Source organism: Aulostomus chinensis, chromosome 1 (assembly GCF_037954235.1).
Source record: "Aulostomus chinensis isolate RoL2024-O1b breed Wild chromosome 1, RoL_Achi_v1.0, whole genome shotgun sequence".
Lineage (NCBI taxonomy): Eukaryota > Metazoa > Chordata > Actinopteri > Syngnathiformes > Aulostomidae > Aulostomus > Aulostomus chinensis.
Genome location: NC_141320.1, coordinates 16,330,641 through 16,357,559, shown reverse-complemented (window position 1 = coordinate 16,357,559; position 26,919 = coordinate 16,330,641). Strand labels below are relative to the sequence as shown.

Here is a 26,919-nt window from a genome sequence, read left to right as displayed (position 1 = left end):
CTCTTCCTACATGACTGTCAGCATCACTTTGAGTTTATTGGCAACTTTCACTACATTACTGTCGCATCATTTTGAGATCATTAGCAATTCTTACGACATCATTGTCGCATCATTTTGAGATCATTAGCAATTCTTCTGACATCACTGTCGCATTGTTTTGAGGTTCGTAGCAACTCTTACTACATTGCTGTTGCATTATTTTGAGGTTAGGGTTAGGGTTACATTATTATCGCATCATTTTGAGATCATTGGCAATTCTTCCGACATCACTGTCAGCATCATTTTTAGGTTATTCGAAACTTTCACTCCATTACTGTTCGCATCATTTTGAGTTTATTTGCAATTCTTACTCCATCACTGTCGCATCATTTTGAGATCATTAGCAATTCTTGCGAAATCACTGTAGCATTATTTTGAGGTTATTAGCAACTCGTACTACATTATTGTCAGCATCATTTTTAGGTTACTCGAAACTTTAACCACATGACTGTCAGCATTACTTTGAGGTTAATCGAAACTTTCACTACATTACTGTTAGCATCATTTTGAGTTCATTTGTAATTCTTACTCCATCACTGTCGCATCATTTTGAGATCATTAGCAATTCTTGCGAAATCACTGTAGCATTATTTTGAGGTCATTAGAAACTCTGACTACATTACTGTCAGCATCATTTTTAGGTTACTCGCAACTCTAACCACATGACTGTCAGCATCACTTTTAAGTTGTTCGAAACTTTCACTACATTACTGTTAGCATCATTTTGAGTTCATTAGCAATTCTTACTCAATCACTGTCGCATCATTTTGAGGTACGTTGCAACTCTTACTACATTACTGTCAGCATCACTTTGAGGTTGTTCGAAACTTTCACTACATTACTGTCGCATCATTTTGAGTTCATTAGCAATTCTTCCGACATCACTGTCGCATTGTTTTGAGGTTCGTAGCAGCTGTTACTACATTACTGTCAGCATCATTTTGAGGTTTGTAGCAACACTTACTACATGACTCTCAGCATCACTTTGAGGTTATTCGAAAGTTTCACTCCATTACTTTTAGCATCATTTTGAGTTCATTAGCAATTCTTACTACATCACTGTCGCATCATTTTCAGATCATTAGCAATTCTTCCGACATCACTGTCGAATTATTTTCAGATCATTAGCAATTCTTCTGACATCACTGTCGCATTATTTTGAGGTTCGTAGCAACTCTTCGTACATGACTGTCAGCATCACTTGGAGGTTTTTCGAAACACTTACTACATTACTGTTAGCATCATGTTGAGTTCATTAGCAATTCTTACGACATCACTGTCCCATCAGGTTGAGATCATTTCCAATTCTTCTGACATCACTGTCGCATTATTTTGAGGTTCAAAGCAACTCTTTCTACATGACTGTCATCATCACTTTGAGGTTGTTCGAAACAGTTACTGCATTACTGTAAGCATCACTGAGTTTATTAGCATGTATCACTACGTTACTGTTAGCATCATTTTGAGATCATTACCAATTCTTCTGACATCACGGTCGCATTATTTTGAGGTTCGTAGCAACTCTTACTACATGAGTGTTAGCATCACTTTGAGGTTGTTCGAAACACTTACTACATTACTGGAAGCATCACTGACTTGATTAGCAACTATCACTACATTACTGTTAGCATCATTTTGAGTTCATTAGCAATTCTTCCGACATCACTGTCGCAATATTTTGAGGTTCGCAGCAACTCTTACTACATGACTGTCAGCATCACTTTGAGGTTATTCGAAACGTTCACTCCATTACTTTTACCATCATTTTGAGATCATGACCAATTCTTCTGACATCACTGTCGCATCATTTTGAGATCTTTAGCAATTCTTCTGACCTCACTGTCGCATTATATTGAGTTTCGTGGCAACTCTTACTCTATTATTGTTGCATTATTTTAAGGTTCGTAGCAACTCTTACTACATTACTGTCAGCATCACTGAGTTTCTTCGCAACTATCACTACATTACTGTTAGCATCATCTTGAGTTCATTCGCAATTCTTCCGACATCACTTTCGCAATATTTTGAGGTTCGTAGCAACTTTTACTACATTACTGTCGCATTATTTTGAGGTTCGTAGCAACTCTTAGTACATGACTGTCAGCATCACTTTGAGGTTATTCGAAACACTTACTACATTACTGTAAGCATCACTGAGTTGATTAGCAACTATCACTACATTACTGTTAGCATCATGTTGAGTTCATTAGCAATTCTTATGACATCACTGTCCCATCAGTTTGAGATCATTACCAATTCTTCTGACATCACTGTCGCATCATTTTGAGATCTTTAGCAATTCTTCTGACATCACTGTCGCATTATTTTGAGGTTCGTAGAAACTCTTACGACATGACTTTCAGCATCACTTTGAGGTTTTTCGAAACACTTACTACATTACTGTAAGCATCACTGACTTGATTAGCAACTATCACTACATTTCTGTTAGCATCATTTTGAGTTCATTAGCAATTCCTCCGACATCACTGTCGCTCTATTTTGAGGTTCGTAGCAACTCTTACTACATTATTGTTGCATTATTTCAAGGTTCGTAGCAACTCTTACTACATTACTGTCAGCATCACTGAGTTTCTTCGCAACTATCACTACATTACTGTTAGCATCATGTTGAGTTCATTAGCAATTCTTACGACATCACTGTCCCATGAGTTTGAGATCATTACCAATTCTTCTGACATCACTGTCGCATTATTTTGAGGTTCAAAGCAACTCTTGCTACATTACTGTAAGCATCACTGAGTTTATTAGCATCTATCACTACGTTACTGTTAGCATCATTTTGAGATCATTACCAATTCTTCTGACATCAGTGTCGCATCATTTTGAGATCTTTAGCAATTCTTCTGACATCACTGTCGCATTATATTGAGGTTCGTAGCAACTCTTACCACATTACTGTAAGCATCACTGAGTTTTTTAGCATCTATCACTACGTTACTGTTAGCATCATTTTCATATCATTACCAATTCTTCTGACATCAGTGTCGCATCATTTTGAGATCTTTAGCAATTCTTCTGACATCACTCTCGCATTATTTTGAGGTTCGTAGCAACTCTTACTACATGACTGTCAGCATCACTTTGAGGTTATTCGGAACACTTACTACATTACTGGAAGCATCACTGAGTTGATTAGCAACTATCACTACATTACTGTTAGCATCATTTTAAGTTCATTTGCAATTCTTCCGACATCACTGTCTCAATATTTTAAGGTTTGTAGCAACTTTTACTATATTACTGTCGCATTATATCGAGTTTGGTGGCAACTCTTACTACATTATTGTTGCATTATTTTAAGGTTCGTAGCAACTCGTACTACATTACTGTCAGCATCACTGAGTTTCTTCGCAACTATCACTACATTACTGTTAGCATCATCTTGAGTTCATTCGCAATTCTTCCGACATCACTGTCGCATTATTTTGAGGTTCGTAGCAACTCTTAGTACATGACTGTCAGCATCACTTTGAGGTTATTCGAAACTTTCACTCCATTACTGTTAGCATCATTTAGAGTTCATTAGCAATTCGTCTGACATCACTGTCGCATTATTTTGAGGTTTGTAGCAACTCTTACTAAATGACTGTCAGCCTCACTTTGAGGTTATTCGAAACTTTCACTCCATTACTGTTAGCATCATTTTGAGTTCATTAGCAATTCTTCCGACATCACTGTAGTATTATTTTGTGGTAAGTAGCAACTCTTACTACACGACTGTTAGCATCACTTTGAGGTTGTTCGAAACACTTAATACATTACTGTCAGCATCACTTTGAGATCATTAGCAACTATCACTACATTACTGTTCGTATCATTTTGAGTTCATAAGCAATTCTTACGACATCACTCTCGCATCATTTTGAGATCTTTAGCGATTCTTCCGACATCACTGTCGCATCATTTTGAGATCATTAGCAATTCTTCTGACATCACTGTCACATTATTTTGAGGTTCGTAGCAACTCTTACTACATTATTGTTGCATTATTTCAAGGTTCGTAGCAACTCTTACTACATTACTGTCAGCATCACTGAGTTTCTTCGCAACTATCACTACATTACTGTTAGCATCATCTTGAGTTCATTCGCAATTCTTCCGACATCACTGTCGCAATATTTTGAGGTTCGTAGCAACTTTTACTACATTACTGTCGCATTATTTTGAGGTTCGTAGCAACTCTTAGTACATGACTGTCAGCATCACTTTGAGGTTGTTCGAAACACTTACTACATTACTGTTAGCATCATGTTGAGTTCATTAGCAATTCTTACGACATCACTGTCCCATGAGTTTGAGATCATTACCAATTCTTCTGACATCACTGTCGCATTATTTTGAGGTTCAAAGCAACTCTTGCTACATTACTGTAAGCATCACTGAGTTTATTAGCATCTATCACTACGTTACTGTTAGCATCATTTTGAGATCATTACCAATTCTTCTGACATCAGTGTCGCATCATTTTGAGATCTTTAGCAATTCTTCTGACATCACTGTCGCATTATATTGAGGTTCGTAGCAACTCTTACCACATTACTGTAAGCATCACTGAGTTTTTTAGCATCTATCACTACGTTACTGTTAGCATCATTTTGATATCATTACCAATTCTTCTGACATCAGTGTCGCATCATTTTGAGATCTTTAGCAATTCTTCTGACATCACTCTCGCATTATTTTGAGGTTCGTTGCAACTCTTACTACATGACTGTCAGCATCACTTTGAGGTTATTCGGAACACTTACTACATTACTGGAAGCATCACTGAGTTGATTAGCAACTATCACTACATTACTGTTAGCATCATTTTAAGTTCATTTGCAATTCTTCCGACATCACTGTCTCAATATTTTAAGGTTTGTAGCAACTTTTACTATATTACTGTCGCATTATATCGAGTTTGGTGGCAACTCTTCCTACATTATTGTTGCATTATTTTAAGGTTCGTAGCAACTCGTACTACATTACTGTCAGCATCACTGAGTTTCTTCGCAACTATCACTACATTACTGTTAGCATCATCTTGAGTTCATTCGCAATTCTTCCGACATCACTGTCGCATTATTTTGAGGTTCGTAGCAACTCTTAGTACATGACTGTCAGCATCACTTTGAGGTTATTCGAAACTTTCACTCCATTACTGTTAGCATCATTTTGAGTTCATTCGCAATTCGTCTGACATCACTGTCGCATTATTTTGAGGTTTGTAGCAACTCTTACTAAATGACTGTCAGCATCACTTTGAGGTTGTTCGAAACTCTTACTACATTACTGTACGCATCACTGAGTTTCTTAGCAACTATCACTACATTACTATTAGCATCATCTTGAGTTCATTCGCAATTCTTCCGACATCACTGTCGCATTATTTTGAGGTTCGTAGCAACTCTTAGTACATGACTGTCAGCATCACTTTGAGGTTATTCGAAACTTTCACTCCATTACTGTTAGCATCATTTTGAGTTCATTAGCAATTCGTCTGACATCACTGTCGCATTATTTTGAGGTTTGTAGCAACTCTTACTAAATGACTGTCAGCATCACTTTGAGGTTGTTCGAAACTCTTACTACATTACTGTACGCATCACTGAGTTTCTTAGCAACTATCACTACATTACTATTAGCATCATATTGAGTTCATTTGCAGTTCTTCCGACATCACTGTCGCAATATTTTGAGGTTCGTAGCAACTGTTACTACATTACTTTCGCATTATTTTGAGGTTTGTAGCAACACTTACTACATGACTCTAAGCATCACTTTGAGGTTATTCGAAAGTTTCACTCCATTACTGTTAGCATCATTTTGAGTTCATTAGCAATTCTTACTACATCACTGTCGCATCATTTTCAGATCATTAGCAATTCTTCCGACATCACTGTCGCATTATTTTGAGGTTCGTAGCAACTCTTCGTACATGACTGTCAGCATCACTTGGAGGTTTTTCGAAACACTTACTACATTACTGTTAGCATCATGTTGAGTTCATTAGCAATTCTTACGACATCACTGTCCCATCAGTTTGAGATCATTTCCAATTCTTCTGACATCACTGTCGCATTATTTTGAGGTTCAAAGCAACTCTTTCTACATGACTGTCATCATCACTTTGAGGTTGTTCGAAACAGTTACTGCATTACTGTAAGCATCACTGAGTTTATTAGCATGTATCACTACGTTACTGTTAGCATCATTTTGAGATCATTACCAATTCTTCTGACATCACGGTCGCATTATTTTGAGGTTCGTAGCAACTCTTACTACATGAGTGTTAGCATCACTTTGAGGTTGTTCGAAACACTTACTACATTACTGGAAGCATCACTGACTTGATTAGCAACTATCACTACATTACTGTTAGCATCATTTTGAGTTCATTAGCAATTCTTCCGACATCACTGTCGCAATATTTTGAGGTTCGCAGCAACTCTTACTCCATGACTGTCAGCATCACTTTGAGGTTATTCGAAACGTTCACTCCATTACTTTTACCATCATTTTGAGATCATGACCAATTTTTCTGACATCACTGTCGCATCATTTTGAGATCTTTCGCAATTCTTCTGACCTCACTGTTGCATTATATTGAGTTTCGTGGCAACTCTTACTCTATTATTGTTGCATTATTTTAAGGTTCGTAGCAACTCTTACTACATTACTGTCAGCATCACTGAGTTTCTTCGCAACTATCACTACATTACTGTTAGCATCATCTTGAGTTCATTCGCAATTCTTCCGACATCACTGTCGCAATATTTTGAGGTTCGTAGCAACTTTTACTACATTACTGTCGCATTATTTTGAGGTTCGTAGCAACTCTTAGTACATGACTGTCAGCATCACTTTGAGGTTATACGAAACACTTACTACATTACTGTAAGCATCACTGAGTTGATTAGCAACTATCACTACATTACTGTTAGCATCATGTTGAGTTCATTAGCAATTCTTACGACATCACTGTCCCATCAGTTTGAGATCATTACCAATTCTTCTGACATCACTGTCGCATCATTTTGAGATCTTTAGCAATTCTTCTGACATCACTGTCGCATTATTTTGAGGTTCGTAGAAACTCTTACGACATGACTTTCAGCATCACTTTGAGGTTTTTCGAAACACTTACTACATTACTGTAAGCATCACTGACTTGATTAGCAACTATCACTACATTTCTGTTAGCATCATTTTGAGTTCATTAGCAATTCCTCCGACATCACTGTCGCTCTATTTTGAGGTTCGTAGCAACTCTTACTACATTATTGTTGCATTATTTCAAGGTTCGTAGCAACTCTTACTACATTACTGTCAGCATCACTGAGTTTCTTCGCAACTATCACTACATTACTGTTAGCATCATCTTGAGTTCATTCGCAATTCTTCCGACATCACTGTCGCAATATTTTGAGGTTCGTAGCAACTTTTACTACATTACTGTCGCATTATTTTGAGGTTCGTAGCAACTCTTAGTACATGACTGTCAGCATCACTTTGAGGTTGTTCGAAACACTTACTACATTACTGTTAGCATCATGTTGAGTTCATTAGCAATTCTTACGACATCACTGTCCCATGAGTTTGAGATCATTACCAATTCTTCTGACATCACTGTCGCATTATTTTGAGGTTCAAAGCAACTCTTGCTACATTACTGTCAGCATCACTGAGTTTATTAGCATCTATCACTACGTTACTGTTAGCATCATTTTGAGATCATTACCAATTCTTCTGACATCAGTGTCGCATCATTTTGAGATCTTTAGCAATTCTTCTGACATCACTGTCGCATTATATTGAGGTTCGTAGCAACTCTTACCACATTACTGTAAGCATCACTGAGTTTTTTAGCATCTATCACTACGTTACTGTTAGCATCATTTTGATATCATTACCAATTCTTCTGACATCAGTGTCGCATCATTTTGAGATCTTTAGCAATTCTTCTGACATCACTCTCGCATTATTTTGAGGTTCGTTGCAACTCTTACTACATGACTGTCAGCATCACTTTGAGGTTATTCGGAACACTTACTACATTACTGGAAGCATCACTGAGTTGATTAGCAACTATCACTACATTACTGTTAGCATCATTTTAAGTTCATTTGCAATTCTTCCGACATCACTGTCTCAATATTTTAAGGTTTGTAGCAACTTTTACTATATTACTGTCGCATTATATCGAGTTTGGTGGCAACTCTTCCTACATTATTGTTGCATTATTTTAAGGTTCGTAGCAACTCGTACTACATTACTGTCAGCATCACTGAGTTTCTTCGCAACTATCACTACATTACTGTTAGCATCATCTTGAGTTCATTCGCAATTCTTCCGACATCACTGTCGCATTATTTTGAGGTTCGTAGCAACTCTTAGTACATGACTGTCAGCATCACTTTGAGGTTATTCGAAACTTTCACTCCATTACTGTTAGCATCATTTTGAGTTCATTAGCAATTCTTCCGACATCACAGTAGTATTATTTTGTGGTAAGTAGCAACTCTTACTACACGACTGTTAGCATCACTTTGAGGTTGTTCGAAACACTTAATACATTACTGTCAGCATCACTTTGAGATCATTAGCAACTATCACTACATTACTGTTAGTATCATTTTGAGTTCATAAGCAATTCTTACGACATCACTCTCGCATCATTTTGAGATCTTTAGCGATTCTTCCGACATCACTGTAGCATTATTTTGAGGGTAGTAGCAACTCTTACTACATGACTGTCAGCATCATTTGAAATTGTTCGAAACACTTACTACATTACTGTAAGCCTCACTGAGTTTATTAGCAACTATCACTACATTACTTTTAGCATTATTTTGTGTTCATTAGTAATTCTTACGACATCACTGTCACATCATTTTGAGATCATTAGCAATTCTTCCGACATCACTTTCGCATTATTTGGAGGTTCGTAGCAACTCTTACTACATTACTGTTGCATTGTTTTGAGGTTAGTAGCAACTCTTAGTACATGACTGTCAGCATCACTTTGAGGTTGTTCTAATCTTTCACTTCATTACTGAAAGCATCACTGAATTTATAGCATCTATCACTCCATCACTGTCGCATCATTTTGTGATCATTGGCAATGTTTCCAACATCACTGTCGCATTATTTTGAGGTTCGAAGCAACTCTTACTACATCACTTTCAGCATTACTTTGAGGTTATTCGAAACTTTCACTCCATTACTGTTAGCATCATTTTGAGTTCATTAGCAATTGTTCCGACATCACTGTAGCATTATTTTGTGGTTTGTAGCAACTCTTACTACATTACTGTTAGCATCACTGAGTTTATTAGCAACTATCACTACATTACTGTTAGCATAATTTTGAGTTCATTAGCAATTCTTATGACATCACTGTCGCATCATTTTGAGATCATTAGGAATTCTTCCGACATCACTGTAGCATTATTTTGAGGTTCGTAGCAACTCTTCCTCCATTACTGTTAGCATCATTTTGAGTTCATTAGCAATTCTTCCGACATCACTGTAGCATTATTTTGAGGTACCTTTGTTTGTAACCGATCTGCTTACCAGCGAGACGCCACCACGCACGGCTGTCGGCTCCGTAAAGGAGGGAGAGGAAGTGGAAAGGACGGAGAAGGGTCGGACCAGGTCTATTTCTAGGTGACCACTCACTATCGTCTGCCACACTGCCCCTCACGGTGGGGAGTGTAGCGCTATCCTGCCACAGTACATTTGTTTCATTCTTTTGCTCTTGCACTTTCATTAAAATGGACTTGACTTGAGAATGTTTTTTTTCAAAATATAGAAGAATTCCCAGATTTATAGGTAGCATGAGTATGAAGTTGCACTTGCACCCGGTGGGAAAATGTCCTCTGCATTTGACTCTAACTATGTAGGAGCAGTGTTAGCAGTGTCACCCTGGGGGCTTGGTCAAGATCAATGACGGGAGTAGCAGACAGGTAATATCCATAGCATGCATGTTGTTTGAGAGGAGTAAGGGTACACTGTTGGTCTCTCACCTGATGCGCTGTCATCAGCACAAATGATCTGTTCCTAAACATCAAAATCTACCATCCCCCTGATTGTTTTTTACAACTGGAGTACTGGTTAACACTTTAGAAAGCCTTCATTCAGAGCTGTGAAGAACCTTGAACCTGATATCCCAGACATCAAAGTGGGCCACTAACTGGCCAGATGAAGCTATGCTAGGCTGCTGTACTCTGAAGAGCTAAAGTAGCAGCTTCTGAGAGGGATGCTAACCTGGATGTGTTCATCTCCTACTTTAATATCAGCCCCCAACTTGGAGCTCTGACAGCCTCCAGCTTGTTGTTCCTGTTTCTGCTTCAGTCAACAGGGAACTCCAACCTGCAGTAGAATCTTCAACAACAATGGAATAGAAAAGTGAGGAAGAAAAACTAGAATAAACTTACAAAGCTGAGAAATGTTCATGAAGAAGAAAGGCACACGTTATGATTGAGGCCAGAAACTAAAACTCCACACCAAATGTACTTTGACTCGTAGGATAATGAACTTGAATGTGTTGAAACAGCAGATCAATGAATCCACTACCACACAACAAGATGATGACCCCCTACCACAAGATGGCGTCACAGATCCTGACGCTCTGAGCAGGAAACACCGAGCAAAACATTACAACAAAGCTCCTGTTGTTCCCTCCAGGAAAAACTGTGGCTCTGATGAGAAGAAGGATCCCAGCCTCTTCTGAGGATCCATGGCCGCACCATTGGGTAGAAGGACGATGGGGTCGGCACCAGGAGGAACCCTGGTGTCTCCGATGCAGGGAAGATGGAGCAGTGAAGAGGCCACATTGTGGCGTCCTAAAGAGGACATTTGGTGGAGCCTGAGACAGCAAACATCACGCCCCCTTCATCAGAAGAACCACAGCACCAGAAGAAAGAATCCTGGCAGTGACGACAGGGAGGATCAGGGTGACCTCCTCACCTCCACCTTTGAACCTTCAAATGAACTTTAAAAAGCTTTAGAGTGGAGAAGGATTTTAAAACATTTTATTGTTTTTTCCTTTCATTCTCATTTGTGCGATTGTCTGATTTATTAGAAATAAACACTGTCTGCTGGGTTTACATTGACTGTGATTCTCTTTTTGCATGCAAGTTGAACGTTCTGCCAATAAAAACCACAAGTATTTGAAGACCAAAGGAAGAACCCCCAAAGTCAGGACCCTGAGATCAAAGTGAGCGCTCTGATCTCAGAGGTCTGGGATATTTCCCATCCCATGGCCCTTCAAATAAGAGCCCTGTGTCACTGTCTCAAAGTTTTCAACCGTATTTGTTTGTTAAATTAAAACCAGACGACCACTGTGGTCCTTTTTACACGGTAAGTAAAGCACAGATGCCCTGGTGGACCTGTTGGCACCCTGGACTTTGAATCCAGTGACCTGAGTCCAAGTCTCAGTTCCAGCAGGTTTCCTGCAGCCTTCAGCAGAGCTTCCATGTTTCTCTGTAGAGAACTAAGTGATGCTCTCAGCAGGTTGAGGGCACCACCACCAAGTGAGGTATGAACCTCTGACTTCCTTCTTGTCAAACAGGAAACTCCTAATACCTCATTTGAGTAAAGTACCTCATTTTCCTGACATCCAAGTAGTAGTGAAGTGGAGGAAGAAGGTAGGAGATCTCCAACAGGATCCTTCTTCCCTCTGTCCTCCTTGATCTCATGGATCACCACAGTCAAGTGGAGACCCAAGCTCCCGGATGGATCTGGCACTCAGGAACTGCTGAGTTTTCCAGTGGACTTTGTTCCATCCATGGTTCAGGAACAGGACTCCTCCTGGTTAACCTGGTATCTTTCCACCCAACTGTGGGTTCTTGGAGAATTTTTCATGTCATGTCAAGAAATCAGGCTGGTGGGTTTTTCAATGAGAGAAATTCTGGTAACTTAATTAAGTGGCATGTTTGTTGAAGCCGTAATTAACTGATAAATTAAGGAAGGCCTGGCCAGTCTTTGCTCCCAGGTCATACGATGGAGTTAGAAAGTCCTGAATAAATCTGGAGTTCCATGATTTCCTTGTGGTTCATGATTCTTTTGCCAATGTAGTCTGGAACAAGAGCAAGATGAACCTCCAAATATCAACAGGTTGATTGCAGGTGATGTCAAGTGGTATTTAGAGGAACGTCCTCCTTGTGTTTGGTTCCATGGTGGAAGGGTGAGCCCTCTGGACTCTGGATCCAGTGATCAGAGTTCAAGTCTCAGAAGGACCTTCCTGTCTGGAATGTGTCCCATGTAACAAACTGATCAACAGATGTTATGTGGTTCTAACGTTCTGGTTCATTTCTTACTGCCATGAACTCAGACTGTGTGTTTATTGTGAACAATAAATGTAACAACTAAGGAGCCAGTAGCTCCTGTGGAAAAAAATTCTACTTTGTCAGTGAATGAATTCATTTGATATTGAAGTCTGCAACTGTCAGTGTCTGTCAGGATGGCCGAGCGGTCTAAGGCGCTGCGTTCAGGTCGCAGTCTCTCTTGGAGACGTGGGTTCGAATCCCACTTCTGACAAAGGACATTTTCTCCACATTCCTATGCATCCACAATGGTACATTCCAAACCCAGTTGAAGCTGCTCTCCACTGATGGGAGTGAGTGGTTGAACTGGCAGCAAAGGAGCTTCCCTGTGACGTCCCAACATCGCCTGGTTTCCTCCAACATGGAGCAGCCACCAAACTCTAAATTCAATGTTGGATCAAAGTCTGCTGAAGAAATGTGTTTTCTTTCAATTCACATTTTGTCCATTAACTTCATAATCAGAGTCGCCATCTCATCACATGACTAAAGTCTGGGTTCTGTATTGGTGGTAAAATATCCTTCCATGCCCCTCACTAGTTTGCACACAGAAAAGCATATTTTACTGGTTTCAGATCTCTTAGCTTGTTCTCTCTCTTAAACCAGCTGAGGCAGCTTTCATTGTGTGATTGATTTTAAAATATAAATATGGAACAGAACCATTGGAATCAGATGTCAGGACATTTGAAGGAATGTCAATCTCCTGTTGAAATGTTGCAGTGTGCAGCTGAGGCTCTCTGGCAGTGGCACCAGGAGCCCCAATGGCAGAACCTGGACCCTCCTGGAGGAGAACCACAGGTGAGGGCCTTCTTGGCTCCAGATTGATGGAAATCAAGTGTCTGAGGCTGTTAGCAGCCATGAAGTTGATCTGGTTGGCACTGGTATTTGTTCTTGCTGCAGCTCAGGAGTGATTCAGGAGAAGAGTTTCAGAACAGCCCAGGTTGGGGACTGGAATTTTAAAATGTCCCCTGGAACCAAACAACCTTGGAGGGTAAAAGCTCCAATCATAGCCACTCAGATGCAGCAGCAGAAGAAGCTGACATCCACCCTGACAGTCAGAGCATCAAGTCAAGAAAACATCACCATCTTGTAGTTCCAAACCTCCACCTGTCAGATTCAGCTACTTCTGATTGTGGGACTTTAAACTTGAACACAATGGAATTTGGACAAGGAGTTTTCCTTCCAGTCCAAACATCATCGTCCAGCCTCCAACCAGAGGTCCCTCAGTTATCATGGAGCCACAGGTGGAGTCTGGATTCTTTTCTGGAATGAGACGGCAATGAGAGTCCTGCCAAGTGACATCACTGACATGAATGGATGACTTCAGTCACGTGACTGGATGACTTCAGTCACATGACTGGATGACAGTGTAGATGCCAATGTAGAGGTTGGGGAAATAGTCTCTGAGAATCCAGCTTGAAGCCACAGCCTCCTTGTTTTCCAAAAACCCAAACAGCGACCATCAGTCTCCCTCCAATCCTGTTCTTGGGTAAACAACAAAAACAGAGTAAAAGTCTCTGGCAACATATTTGTTTCCTGTAGGGTTTCTTCATGTATGTGTGGTGTACCTGCTTTCCCAGAGGACTGCCATCTTTGTTCTGTGGGCTGACATGTTTTAGTGTCAGCACAGGTCATAGCGCTGAGACTGAACTCTCATTCTCCTCCAACTATTATTTCCACCTCACACTCCTGCATATATTCAAGTGAACAGGGAACACAAATTTATGCTCAACTTCTTCTGTGTATTCATCCACAGTCACTAAACAACAACCAAACCAAACAAAAGGGGTTTGCTAGCATGGCGATCAGCTGTAGTTCACCATCTTATCCAGGTCACATGACTCAGGAGTAGCGTGGCCGTCTGGCAACCAAAGGGTGGCTGGTTTGATCCTCACTTTCTCCAGTGACCATGTCAAAGTGTCCTTGAGTAAGATACTGAACTCCTAAATACTTCTGATGAGTAGGTTGGCTCCTTGCATGGCAGCCTTCAGCATCAGTGTGTGAGTGTGTGTGAATGAGAGGACATTGTTCAGCTCCTTGAGTGCTGCTGAGGTAGAAAGGCTCTGTACAAACTGAGTCCTTTTACCATTTCTTTCCTGCTTCTAGCGGCGCTGTTGTCACTTCCTGTGACCGTGGGAGGGAAGGGGTCCCCCTTCAGAATAAGTTTGATATCATGATGTTACTTCCTCTTCAACATGCCTTTAGCAGACCAACTCACTGACTAGCTCAGTGAGGTAGTGTGGCCGAGCGGTCTAAGGCGCTGGATTTAAGCTCCAGTCTCTGAGGAGGCGTGGGTTCAAATCCCACCACTGTCATCATGTCCCAGGTCACTGGAGAGGTGTGGCAGGTCTCTCACAGCCTCTCCTCTCTCTTCCACTGAGGTCTTCAAACCTGTGACCAAAAGAAGAACCCTCCTCTGAGTCCACAGACCTGAGCATTGCTGCTCTGACTACCAGGTTACCTCCTGGTTATCAGGGTGAAGTCATGGGGAGGTAGTCAGTTGTTCCTTTGTTTTTTGACAGAGGCTTCATTGTGAATTAAATAATTCTATTTCTTTACTTGACGTTTCACGCTGTTTCGATTGAAAAAGGCGAGTTCCTGGAGAAGATCTTCCAGGGGTCCAGGTTCAAGCGGTGCCCCAGCTGGCACCAGGTGCTGACCCAGGTCCTGCATGGGAGATACTGTCAGTTCTGTTCTGCCCTGCTCACAACCACAGGCTGGTGTTGAGGCCTGCAGCAACCAGGGCCCCAGTCCCCAAGAGTATAAAGGCTGGTCATTGTGGCAGTGGGAGGAGTCAAAATGAAGACAGACCAATGTGAGCAGGACGTTCCTGGAGAAGTCAGAAGAACTTGACCATGTTTCCTACAGTACCCAGGAGGCCTGGTAGTTGTTGAAGGAAGCTCCAAAAGCAAAGAGCAGACAGCAGGACATCAAAAGAAAAGATCCAGACACTAAAACTACAAGTAGAAACTAGAAGAAGTACTAAAAGCTTTGGAAAGATACTACAAGGTTGGATATACATTATTATATACACTACTATTCTCACTGACTCCTAAAGAGGGACAGGAAACATTAGAATGTGGATCAGATCAGCTGATTTCAGTGTTGAGTCCATCCCTCCATCCACTTTCTATTCTTATCCTTTAAGGGTCATGGAGGGGGGGGGGCGATCCCAGGTGACATTGGGCAAGAGGCAGGGTCAGCAGATCTCCAGTCTCTGAGGAGGCGTGGGTTCAGGGTGAACCCTGGACAGGTCAGAATTCCTGATGATGTCATCAGGGCTTTGACAGTAGCTAGAATTCTGTCTTTGATGTCAGGAGGACATGAAAGAAACCCAATTGAGGAAAGTAGCAGAGAGCACATTCAGCTTCATTAGAAACACTTGAACTGTTGAACAGTAGAATTTGTTTGAAACAGTTTACAACACTGAGTGACAGGTTTGAAGAGGGAAGATTTTTCTAATTTAAATTTAATTCTAACTTCAAAGTCAAGTCAAGTCAATTTTATTTATTTCGTGCCAAATCCCAACAGACGTTATCTCATGACACTTTACAAGTTTATCTAATGAGACAGGTACCCTGGAAGGTATCACCTTGGCCCCCAGCACCACCCTAAGGAACCGAGGAGGTCTCTTTGATCAGGATCTGTCCTTTCATGCCCACATTCAGCAAATTTCAAGGACTGCTTTCTTTCATTTGTGAAACATTGCTGAGATCAGACACATCCTGTCTCAAAAAGATGCAGAAAAACTAGTCCATGCCTTTGTCACTTCCAGGCTGGATTACTGCAATTCCCTCCTATCAGGCTCCACCAGGAGGTCCCTAAAGACTCTCCAGCTGGTCCAGAACACTGCTGCCTGACTAGAACTAGTAGAAGAGACCATGTCTCTCCTGTACTGGCTTCTCTGCATGGCTCCCTATCACACTCAGAATAGAATTCAAAATTCTCCTTCTACCATCAAAGTCCTCAACAGTCAGGCTCCTTCCTACCTGACAGAGCTCCTAGTCCCCTATTATCCAGCTAGAACCCTTTGCTCCCAGGATGCAGGGTTACTGGTGGTTCCTAGAGTTCTAAAAGTAGACTGGGAGCCAGAGCCTTCAGCTATCAGGCTCCCCTCCTGTGGAGCCGTCTCCCAGTTTCAGTCCAGGATGCAGACACCCTCTTGACCTATAAGAGCAGACGAAAGACCTTCCTTTTTGATCAGGCTTATAGTTGGGCTGCTTAGGCTGGCCCTTAGATATGCTGCTATAGGCTTAGGCTGCTGGGGGATCTCCCATGGTGCACTGGGCTTCTCTCTCCTCCTCTCTGTCCTCCTATATGTGTCATACATAAATCATACTCATAACCCTGCCTGGCCTCTTTTCATGGCACCAAACCAGCAGGTGGCCGCCCTGACCAGAGGTCTGCTGACACTTCAGTCCACATCAACACCCTGTCAAGTGTCTCATGTGGCTGGATTTTCTGATTTAATCTGCCATGTGAACGTTGAACCATGGATGAAACTGAAGCAGCAAACACTGCAAAGGAACAAAAGACAATACTGAAGATGTACAAGTACACTGAAGTGCCTGTACTTTACTTGAGGAAGAAGGTTGAATCGATGCCTGCACTGTAAAAAAAACGGTAAAAAGTCTGGCAGCAGAGTTTCCAGACGGTACCGTCAAATTACAGTAATGAACTGTTCCTCAAAATTACATGGAATAAACTGTAAAAATACACAGCAGCTTTCACAGTCCAAACTGATGAAATTACAGTCCATTTAGTGTTGATAAATGTGCATTCAACTGCAGGAAAACAGGCCCATCATGGAAAAACACATGAAGAACAAGGACCTTTCAGGTTCTTCTCTAAGTTCAGGGCACTTACTGGTTCATTTATGAAACAAACCAGTCTATGAGCAGGAATTTCCCATTAAAAAAGTTCATTTGACAGTGGAAAAGCAAGCATATTGCATCAAAATAGCCAAGTTTAAGGTCAATCACTGTCAATTGAAGCTATTTAGTTGTGACTTTATGAAACTGAGCCAACTTTCGACAGTGATTTCCTGTTAGATTCTGGTTTCTCCAAGTATAAAAACTACAACAATGTATAAACACAGAATCTGTACTTTGAACAAGAGAGAATTTCTGCATATTGACAGTATCAGTCCATCACTTTAGAGGATTGGAATGGTAAAAACATCATTGGACATTGGAAAACTCAGCATCGTACATCAAAATCCATGAACAGCAGCTCCATTTAAACAGAAGCTCTGTAATTGTAGTGTTAAAGTGAAGTTCTGGAATGTTCCATTTCATCTACAGGGATTTCCCATTAAAGTACTTTTACTACGTTCAATGTTCAAACATGAACCTTCAATGAAACACAAAGGTCTGTAAATGTGTGGCATTGAACAGTCATTTCAGTGAATTGTGAACAAATATTTCTTGTTAAAAATGTTCACTTTACAGTGGAAAAACCAGCAGAGTGTCAGAACATGAAGTGACGCCACATTCAAGGCAACCTGGCAAAGTAGGAATGCAGCCATTATTTTATACAACTGTCCGATGAAGTGTTTGACTGTCAAAATAGTGGTTTTGATGTGGAGAAAAGGAACTGATGTAGAAATACTTGAAGGAAAGGTTCAGTATTTGAACTCTGGGCCCAAGCGTCAAGTTGTCAGTGACTTTCTCCATGATGAGAAACCACAGCTTTGCTCGGTCCCTGCTACGCCTGTCCAGCAACACCAGGAAGGCCTAAAACTCTCCTCCAAGGTCTTTGAAAACCAAGACAAAGGTTTTCTCAATCATGACACTCAGGGCTACCACACCAGTGTCAGTGTGTTCTCTTGGAAAGCCAAGCTTTCTGTCAACAGTTGTGTGCTTCTGGAGAGGAACAGAGACACCAACACTACCTTCTTAGCTGCTGTTTGGTCCACAGGAACCTGAAGAATCCAGAAATAACTGACAACAAAAGGTTGCTTTTGTTTTGAAGTCTTTCCCGAGCTGACCTCCAGGCATCAGTGTGGTTCCACTGAGCATTGCATCTACAACAACATTCATCAGAGGTTTCAGAGACGGTCATGTGGCCATGCATACGCCCTCCTCCTCCCGTGGGACTGGACGGGCGGAGCAGGGAGCCAGCAAAGTTCTAGTTCCTGCTAACAGCGATCGTGACAAAGACCACGTCATTGTCCAAACACCAAACTGTTCCTTTAATGAGAGGCTACATTCAAAGATACATTTCTTCATAGGAACACAATCAGACATTTTAAAAAGGAATGAACCCGTTTTTCAAAATAAAGGTTTAAAGATGTTCAAATGTTGAGTTACTGCAAAAATACCCAAAGTACTTCATACTGACTACTAATCTCCACCTTCATTTCTGAAATGTTGAGATGCTCCAGAACTCAAACACATCACAAGTTGCTTTGAAAGCAAATCTTTTCCCATTCCCAGTGTTGAGCTGCCATCTAAGGGTTTCCATGAGCGATCAGTGGCATTAAAGTACGAGTGTAGGATTTTTAGCAGGTACCATGAATGCTAACACATAGAGAACCAGGTCATTACTTCCACCAGAGATTCATCAGTATTTGTTGTTTATTCTGCAGTATAATTTCATTTTAGTAACTCATAGGGGTGCCACGATACACTAATTTCACGGTACAGTACGATACACGATATGGAGGTCACGATAACGATACGATACGATATTAAAGAAATGTTTTTTTAAGGTAATTTTTTGGAATATATTTTATTTAAAAGATACAAAATATTAAACAAAAGTGCTTTTGCCATATTTTTCAATTTAGTTACACTTTATGTAACAGGCAAGCCTGGCCAACCATTATGAATAAACTTGACACAAGTAGCTCACAAACTTAACTAAAAGCATGCATCATCAGTTTCTTCTTTCCTTAAAAGTAAAATTATTTTGCTACAAACTCAGCTGAATAGTGTGTCTTCCAGAAATTGAACAAGTACAACAAAAAATAAATTAACTGTTACTATGAAACGTCCAAAACTCAAAATGCCAACATATCAATTAGCAGTAGGCTGATCAATGATCAATGATCACTTATTATCAGTAGGCTTTGTTAAAGCTCATCACAGAGCTAAGGGTATCAAGCCACATGCCCCAGCCTCGTCAGGAGGGAGGACCACATTCTTCTTGAGGAATACTAGCACGTCCACATTTTCTGGCAGCAGTTGGGATCTTTGGGCAGTAACGATGTCCCCTGCAGTAGAAAATACACGTTCACTTGGAACTGAGGTAGCAGGGATGGAAAGATAAGCTTTCGCAAGACGAGACAGCAAAGGACACTGAAAACAGTTCTCTTTCCACCACTTCAAGGGGCAACTGGTGAGTGGGATGGATGCCTCTCTTCTGTACATTCCAATCTCTCTCTCTACTCCCTCTCTGAACAGTTCTTCTGGCACAGCAGAAAATGAGTCCCCAAGTAGATCTTCAAGTGCTGTCTTCTTGGAAGCAGGCTCTTCCAGTTGCAGCCCAGCCCCCTGTCCTTCATCTGGCGGATCTTCACCAGCTGCTCCCCTGGCATTAGTCTCCTCATCTGTGGTCTAAGAGTAGAAAGACTGGCATCAGTGCATGATCCTTCCTTTAGACAAGCAACAAAGCCCCCCTCCTCAACACACATTTACTCTGAAACTGTCTCGAAACACACACACACACACACACACACACACACACACGATTAACCAACAAAGGAATTGTGGAGGATGAAAAGAAGAAAGACATGGGCCTACCAGATTTACTGTTTCCTGGATCCTGAGGAAGACAGCCTCACGCTGGTCGTGGTTTAGCTGAGGTAGACCCCGAAACCTGGGGTCCAGCGCTGTGCACTCCAGCAGACGGTCATACACATCCCCACTGTATCTTTCTGAGATATTGTTGAGGATTTCTCTCTTTGTTTCAGCTATGGCAGGGGAATCATCTGGGTGTGGCGCCATGCTCTGTTAGAAAAACAATAAATAACAATTTGCTTTAGTTGTAGCACTTACAATATGAACACAAAGCATTGAAACAGACAAAGCAAAAATAAGAACAGGGAAAACAGGTAAAGAACAATATAAAAAGCAGTGGTAGTATTCATTTAAATTAGGCCTACCTGTTCGATCATGCTTTTGAGTGGCACAATAAGAGACACGGTGGGAGTCTTCTCGTCACACATGACCACAGTAGCAGTTTTGAGGGGTTTGAGGAGTTTCACCAGGTCTTCAGCAAGTGAGAAGTCTCTTCTGTCCAGGGTATTGACGTCCCGGGCGTTGCGTTTGATCTCAGGGCTGGTGAGAGTTGCTCCGATGGCGGCTTGCTGCTCCAGATATCTTTCCAACATGTCCAGGCTGGAGTTCCACTGAGTTGGTACATCCGTGATCAGCTTGCGCGATGGCAGCTGTAACTGCTTCTGTTTGGACTCCAACGCGGCCTCAGCAGGGGGACTCTTGTGGAAAAAGTACTCACGCGCCTCACTCTCCCGAGTAAACGGCTGATGGGCCCAACACGAAGGCCAGCCTGAGATGCCAGATTGGCGCTATGTGCAAAGCACTTGATGTGGAGCTCGAAGCCCGCCTCGCGCACAGCCACATCCATATTGCGAGCGTTGTCAGTGACGATTGCGATCACATGGTTTGCCCTCTGAAGTTCCCATTCAGCAAGGGCTTTCCACAGGACGTCTGCAATGTTGACGCCTATCAGTAAATACGTACGTTTACTATTTAAATAGCATCTGTCAAGGAAAACGTAACAAAGTGCTTCACAAAGCAATTTTCACAAAACAAGAATAATCTGCATTAACCAGCAGTACTGCATCAGACTTACCTGTGTGGGACTCGGAGATGGGACGCGTTTGGAGCACATTTTCCATTTCCCAGTCATTGTTGATACCGTGTGCTGTGATTGTGATGTAGCTCTTTGTGCTTCTTGAAGTCCAGCCGTTCGTTGTAATCGCGATGCTTTCTGTCTCTTGAAGGGACTGTTTGACTCTGGCCTTCCTCTCTTCATAGATTTTAGGGACTACTTTAGTGCTAAAATGCGTACGTGATGGGACAGTGTATTTCGGGTCCATCCTCCTGAGTAAACGCCTGACCGACGGATCTTCCACAATAGAAAATGGTCTCTTACCATATGCGATCATGTAGCCAATATCCCGTGTAATTGCCATCGCTCTTGGACTTGATGGTGGAAGTTGAGGGGCAAATCTGGTTGTCAGCGTCGTCTGGCCTTTGGGGAGTGATGCTCTGTTTGCAGTAGCAGGCGCTAATTTAATTTCTCTGTGGTGGCGCTGCATATGACTGCATGTTGGACGTGTTAGAAAGGGTGTACGGCAAATCGTCTTGCAAAGTTTGCAGATCGTTCCTGTTTTGTCTGCAACTCGTTCTCCATTTTTCTTCTCAACTGGGAAACCGAAATGGTGCCATACAAGGGATTTAAAAGAAATGGGGGCATCTTCGATTTCAATGTTGTCTGAATTAGTGTCCATCTTCCATGTGCTCGCTCTGAAATGTCAACAAATTAACAGGAAGGGAGGGGTGACTGACGCGGGTCAGAGTGCAGACCACTACATAGTTCAGAGCGCCATCTTGTGTTGAAAATAAATGACTACAGTCAAGAAGAGAAGAATGGCTTTTTCAGAGATTGAAATGTGCCCTTGATTGTATGACTAGAAAAATGACCTATCAGTTATCGCAAAACAGTTTTACAGCTCTAGCACGACCTATCGTGGCACTCCTAGTAGAGAACATCCACTCCAAATAGTCAAACACAAGGGTGGTGATCAAGTAGAGCCTCTACATGGAAACAAAAGCACTGACGACTTTAAAAGAGGACAGAAAGTTTATTAAAAGACAAGTTTATAAGGACAGTTAAAGGTGTGTAGACGGCTGTTTACACTTTAATTCAGCTGTAGAAGAAGAAGACCTTCACTGTGAAAACTCATCCTGTGTTACAGCCGCCCCTCCAGGATGGTCAGGGACCAACTTCAGTCCTGGTCCTGATCCACCGGAAATCCAACCAATTCCTCCCATAGGAACCATGTATTTGTTTGAGTGGTGCCCAGCAGCACAGCACCCTGCCTGAGCGTAGTAGGAAGTGTAGGAGCCAGTACTGAGCGTGTACTGCATGTGTACTACTACTAAAGGTACTTCACCGGAGGCTCCAGCTGATGTCCCATATGTCTCCATCAGCTGGATGACATCACTGATATCAGAGACTCCGCCCACTCATTTATTTTCACACATCTCAAAGACAATTCAGTGTTTGATCAGGGATCAATACATCAATATAAAGATCAGTACTTGGTGCCAAGTGGATCTTTGATGGTGACCTCAGAGAAATCAGATCAGCCCTCACACCCTCCTATCCAATGGTGGCTCCATGATTTCAGCTTCATCCTGTCTCTTTCCTGCTGTGTTTTCTCCTCTCTTTGTCTCTGTTCCTGCAGTCACACTGGATAGTTCCTGTGTGAAGGGGACCAACAAAGTGGTGGTGGACGCGTTGTCTAGAGTTCCTTCAGTGTGGAAATTGACAGTGAACTGTTTTCCTCTCTCTGGTTCTCCTCTTGTCTTTTCCTAGCCTCCTACATCATTGCTTTCTGGGTGCACCGGTCAATGCGGTACCTTGGGACAAGAGATGCTGGACCACCGGAGGAGCCACTGGTTCACCTCCTGATAGGTTTACCTCATCTGTACAGAACAATGGGTGATGTACATGGTTTGAGGGGGTTTGGTTCATTATCATTTTGGCTTTTAAAAAAAATGCATTTCAGGTACTTTCAGGTGCCGTGACTTGCTTCCGGACCTCTTTCTTGAGGGTGTGTGTGTGTGTGTGTGTGTGTGTGTGTGTGGGGGGGGGGGGGGTATAAAGGTCCCGTGGCTGGTGCCTTTCATGCTGTTCCTTGTGTTGCAGCAGGTATCTGGAGGGTGGGGGGCCGTTCGTTCCTCCTAGTTGAAGCTCCTGGGCCCGGTGCTCTCTACATACAGAACCCGCCTTGCTGGCCGGGAGCCTCTCTTCCTCCTCATCCATTATGACTTCGACTTTCAGCAGACAACATCTCTTCTTTCCACCTCCCTTACACACATGCACACATGAACCCACACCACCAACTGGACTGATGTTCACATCACATTGTTGTCTGAGTTCAATTTTGGTTCATCGTTGTGTTTTTTCATGAAATAAATTCATTTTTTGGCCGTCAACCTGCGTCTCCCACTCTTGTCACGCTTCAAAGCCACGTCTTGCAAAGGTGGTTTCTTCCCAGTGTGCGTTCTCATGTGTCTTTTCAGATGTCCCTTTTCTGAGAATCTTTTACCACAAACTGAGCAGGGGAATGGTTTCTCCCCAGTATGAGTTCTCGTGTGTGTTTTCAGATCTCCCTGAACTGAGAATCTTTTGCCACAAAGTGAGCAGGGATATGGTTTCTCCCCAGTGTGAGTTCTCATGTGTCTTTTCAGGTGCCCCTTTTCTGAAAATCTTGTGCCACAAACGGAGCAGGGGAATGGTTTCTCCCCAGTGTGTGTTCTCATGTGTCTATTCAGATATCCCTTTTCTGAAAACTTTCTGCCACAAACTGAGCAGGGAAATGGTTTCTCCCCAGTGTGTGTTCTCATGTGTGTTTTCAGATCTCCCTTAACTGAGAATCTTTTGCAACAAACTGAACAGGGATATGGTTTCTCCCCAGTGTGTGTTCTCATGTGTCTTTTCAGATGCCCCCTTTCTGAAAATCTTGTGCCACAAACTGAGCAGGGATATGGTTTCTCCCCTGTGTGCATTCTCATGTGTGATTCTAGATGTTCCTTAACTGAGAATCTTGTGCCACAAACTGAACATGGGAATGGTTTCTCCCCAGTGTGCGTTCTCATGTGTCTTTTCAGATGCCCCTTTTCTGAAAATCTTGTGCCACAAACTGAGCAGGGGAATGGTTTCTCCCCTGTGTGTGTTCTCATGTGTCTTTTCAGATATCCCTTTTCTGAAAACCTTCCTCCACAAACTGAGCATGGGAACGGTTTCTCCCCAGTGTGTGTTCTCATGTGTTTATCCAAACTCCTTCTGTTTCTAAAACCTTTACTGCATGTTGAGCACCTAAAGGGACGCTCATCCTTCCTGACTTCTGTCTCAGATTCAGAAGGACCAAAGTTCACGTTCCTGATGATCTCTGATTCTCTTTCAGTCTTTACTTTTTGCTCTTTTGAGCTGCAATGAGTAACTTCCTGTCCTGGGCTCAGTTTCTGAAGCAAATTCCTCCTTGAGCCAAAGGGTTCCTTGTGCTCAGAGGTAGTCGTGTTATCAGGTCTGACCCAATCATCCTCACTGACTTCAGTCTCAGCTTCAGAAGAGTCTGACATCTGGTCGTCAGTCTGGGGTTGTACAAGTGTATCTGGATCTACCTTGCTGGCTGGTTCTGGTTCTGGTCCTCCACACTCTTCTCCATCAGCTTCTGTTTTCAGAGGATGAACTGGGCTGCTGCTCAGAGACTCTTCTTTCAAGTTCTCCTCAGTTAGACTCTGGTGAAGCTGTGGGAACTGAGGTTTCTCTTCGTCTCCTTCACTCTTCACAGGGACCAGAGTGAAGGGGAACATGGTGATATCAGCCTCCTCCTGTCCTTGAAGCTGCCCTCCCTCCTCACTGGTCCAGAGCTCCTCCCACTCCTCTTTAATGTGGGGGGGCTCTGGGTCCTGCAGCTCAGGGGGAACCTCTTCTTTAATCACCAGCAGCTGCTCCACATCTGCAGGACACAAACAGCAACATCAGAAATCTCTTCATTTGACTCTGAAACAGTGGAGCAACAGACAGAAACAGAAATCAACTCAATGAAAAGAGACGTCCTGCTACTGAGGACCAGTCAGCAAACTGGGAACAGAAACGCTGGCTTCAGATGCTTGGATCAACGTTGTGTCACCCAGGTCAAAGGTCAAAGGTCCCCTCTGCTGAATGGTTTTGTCCATTCATGATCACATCTGCTAGTTGATTCATCAGTTAATGTCTGACATTTCTTGCACATTTGTCAGGCTCATCCATTTCAGATCCAGCAAACCTAAATATTTTACAAAGATAAAACACAAGGAAACACAAAATGCAGTTTTTGGTGCCAATGACATTTAATAAGGTAAAAAACATCTGAGCCTCCGAAGGCCCATGTGAATAAGTGATTGCCCCCCTGACCCTAACAGCTGGTTGAACCACCTTTTGCAGCAATAACTGCAGTCAAGCGTGAGCGATAAGAGGCGATGAGTCTTTCACATCGCTGTAGTGGGATTTTGGCCCACTCTTCTGTGCTAAATTGTTTAAGATCAATCAGATTGGATGGTTTTCGGGCATGAACAGCCTTTTTAAGGTCCTGCTACAGCATCTCAATAGGGTTCAGGTCAGGACTTTGACGAGGCCACACCAAAACCCTCATTTTGTTCTTTTTTAGTCTTTCAGATGTGGACTTGCTGGTGTGCTTCAGATCGTTGTCTTGCTGCAGAACCCAGGTACGCTTCAGCTGGAGGTCTTGAACTGATGGCCCAACATTCTTTGCCAGGATTTCTTGATAGCGAGCAGAATTCATGGTTATTCCACAGCTGAGTCAATGCCTATGATATCATTTTACTCTTAATTTGGTGAACTTTCTAAACCTCTAATACTGTAATATTGTAGTAGTAACAGTGTGATAGCCTGAAGTGGAAACTCTTCTCATTGTTCTGTACTGTTGATGAATGGTTGATGGTCTTCAAGGTTCCTGTTCATGTTGGAGCACTGGAGGTCTGAACCACTGAGACACTCAAAGAGCTGCATGAGTGACGTCACTTCAAGCTGGCAGAACGACTCCAGCCAGGGTCCTGCTGAGTGTTGTGATGCTCCGTGTTTAGCTGTCAAGCTAGCAGCTCTGGACTCACTGATCTGGACTGAAACTGCATTGAAATGAAACAACAGAGCTTCACTGGTGTCTGCAGGAGGTTTGCCTTTGGATTTTGTCCCCTAAAGCTGCTGTAACATTGGTTCATTCTGACAGGACTCATTTGGATATCATGTGACTTGCTGCAGGAGACAGAGAGACTGCTGACATGTGTGTGTGTGTGTGTGTGTGTGTGTGTGTGTGTGTGCGCTGACTGTTTTGATGTTGAGGTGTTAATTGTCATGTTGTATGCATTTCTTTGGAGGTTTTAAATTAAATCAGTAACAACAGGAAATAAACCAATTGTTTCAGGTCGACTTTGTTTCCTGAGTCCCTAAAACTTCCCTTTATGTTGGTAACAATGCAGCTGGAGCCTGGTTCACATTCTGGTCCACAAGTTAGCAGCAGTTGGTGATCCAGTGTGAACGTCATTCAGGCGAGGTGTTGTTGTGGTTCAGTTCAATGGTAACACGCTGCTACTGATTGTTAAGGCAGGGCTTCTTAACAGGACCCAGGAATGAGGGGCCCAGCAGGTCCGGGGGACTCACCTGCTCTGTCCAGCCTGACTCGGGGCTTCAGCACGGCATCGAGCAGCAACCTCTGCCGGCGGTTCTCCCGCTCGTACTCCGCCACGGTTTCCTCCAGCAGAGCCCCGATCTGCTCCGCGGCCGCCGCCAGCCG

General features: G+C 42.4%; 1 protein-coding gene and 2 non-coding genes across 3 annotated transcripts; 2 read left to right on the top strand and 1 right to left on the bottom strand.

The window, feature by feature from the left end:
- Positions 1–12,502: 12,502 nt before the first annotated feature.
- Positions 12,503–12,585, top strand: trnal-cag (transfer RNA leucine (anticodon CAG)). Its single transcript has one exon. It is a non-coding gene; the product is annotated as a tRNA-Leu (tRNA).
- A 2,016-nt stretch (positions 12,586–14,601) lies between these two features.
- On the top strand, positions 14,602–14,683 carry trnal-uaa (transfer RNA leucine (anticodon UAA)). Its single transcript has one exon. It is a non-coding gene; the product is annotated as a tRNA-Leu (tRNA).
- A 4,770-nt stretch (positions 14,684–19,453) lies between these two features.
- Positions 19,454–21,528, bottom strand: LOC147270547 (E3 SUMO-protein ligase ZBED1-like). The gene is made up of 5 exons (XM_086205235.1): positions 21,186–21,528; positions 20,838–21,055; positions 20,476–20,721; positions 20,114–20,320; positions 19,454–19,927 (listed from the first exon to the last, which is right to left on the bottom strand). The coding sequence occupies exons 1-5, from the start codon at positions 21,526–21,528 to the stop codon at positions 19,454–19,456; spliced, it is 1,488 nt and encodes a 495-aa protein (XP_086061361.1).
- Positions 21,529–26,919: the final 5,391 nt, after the last annotated feature.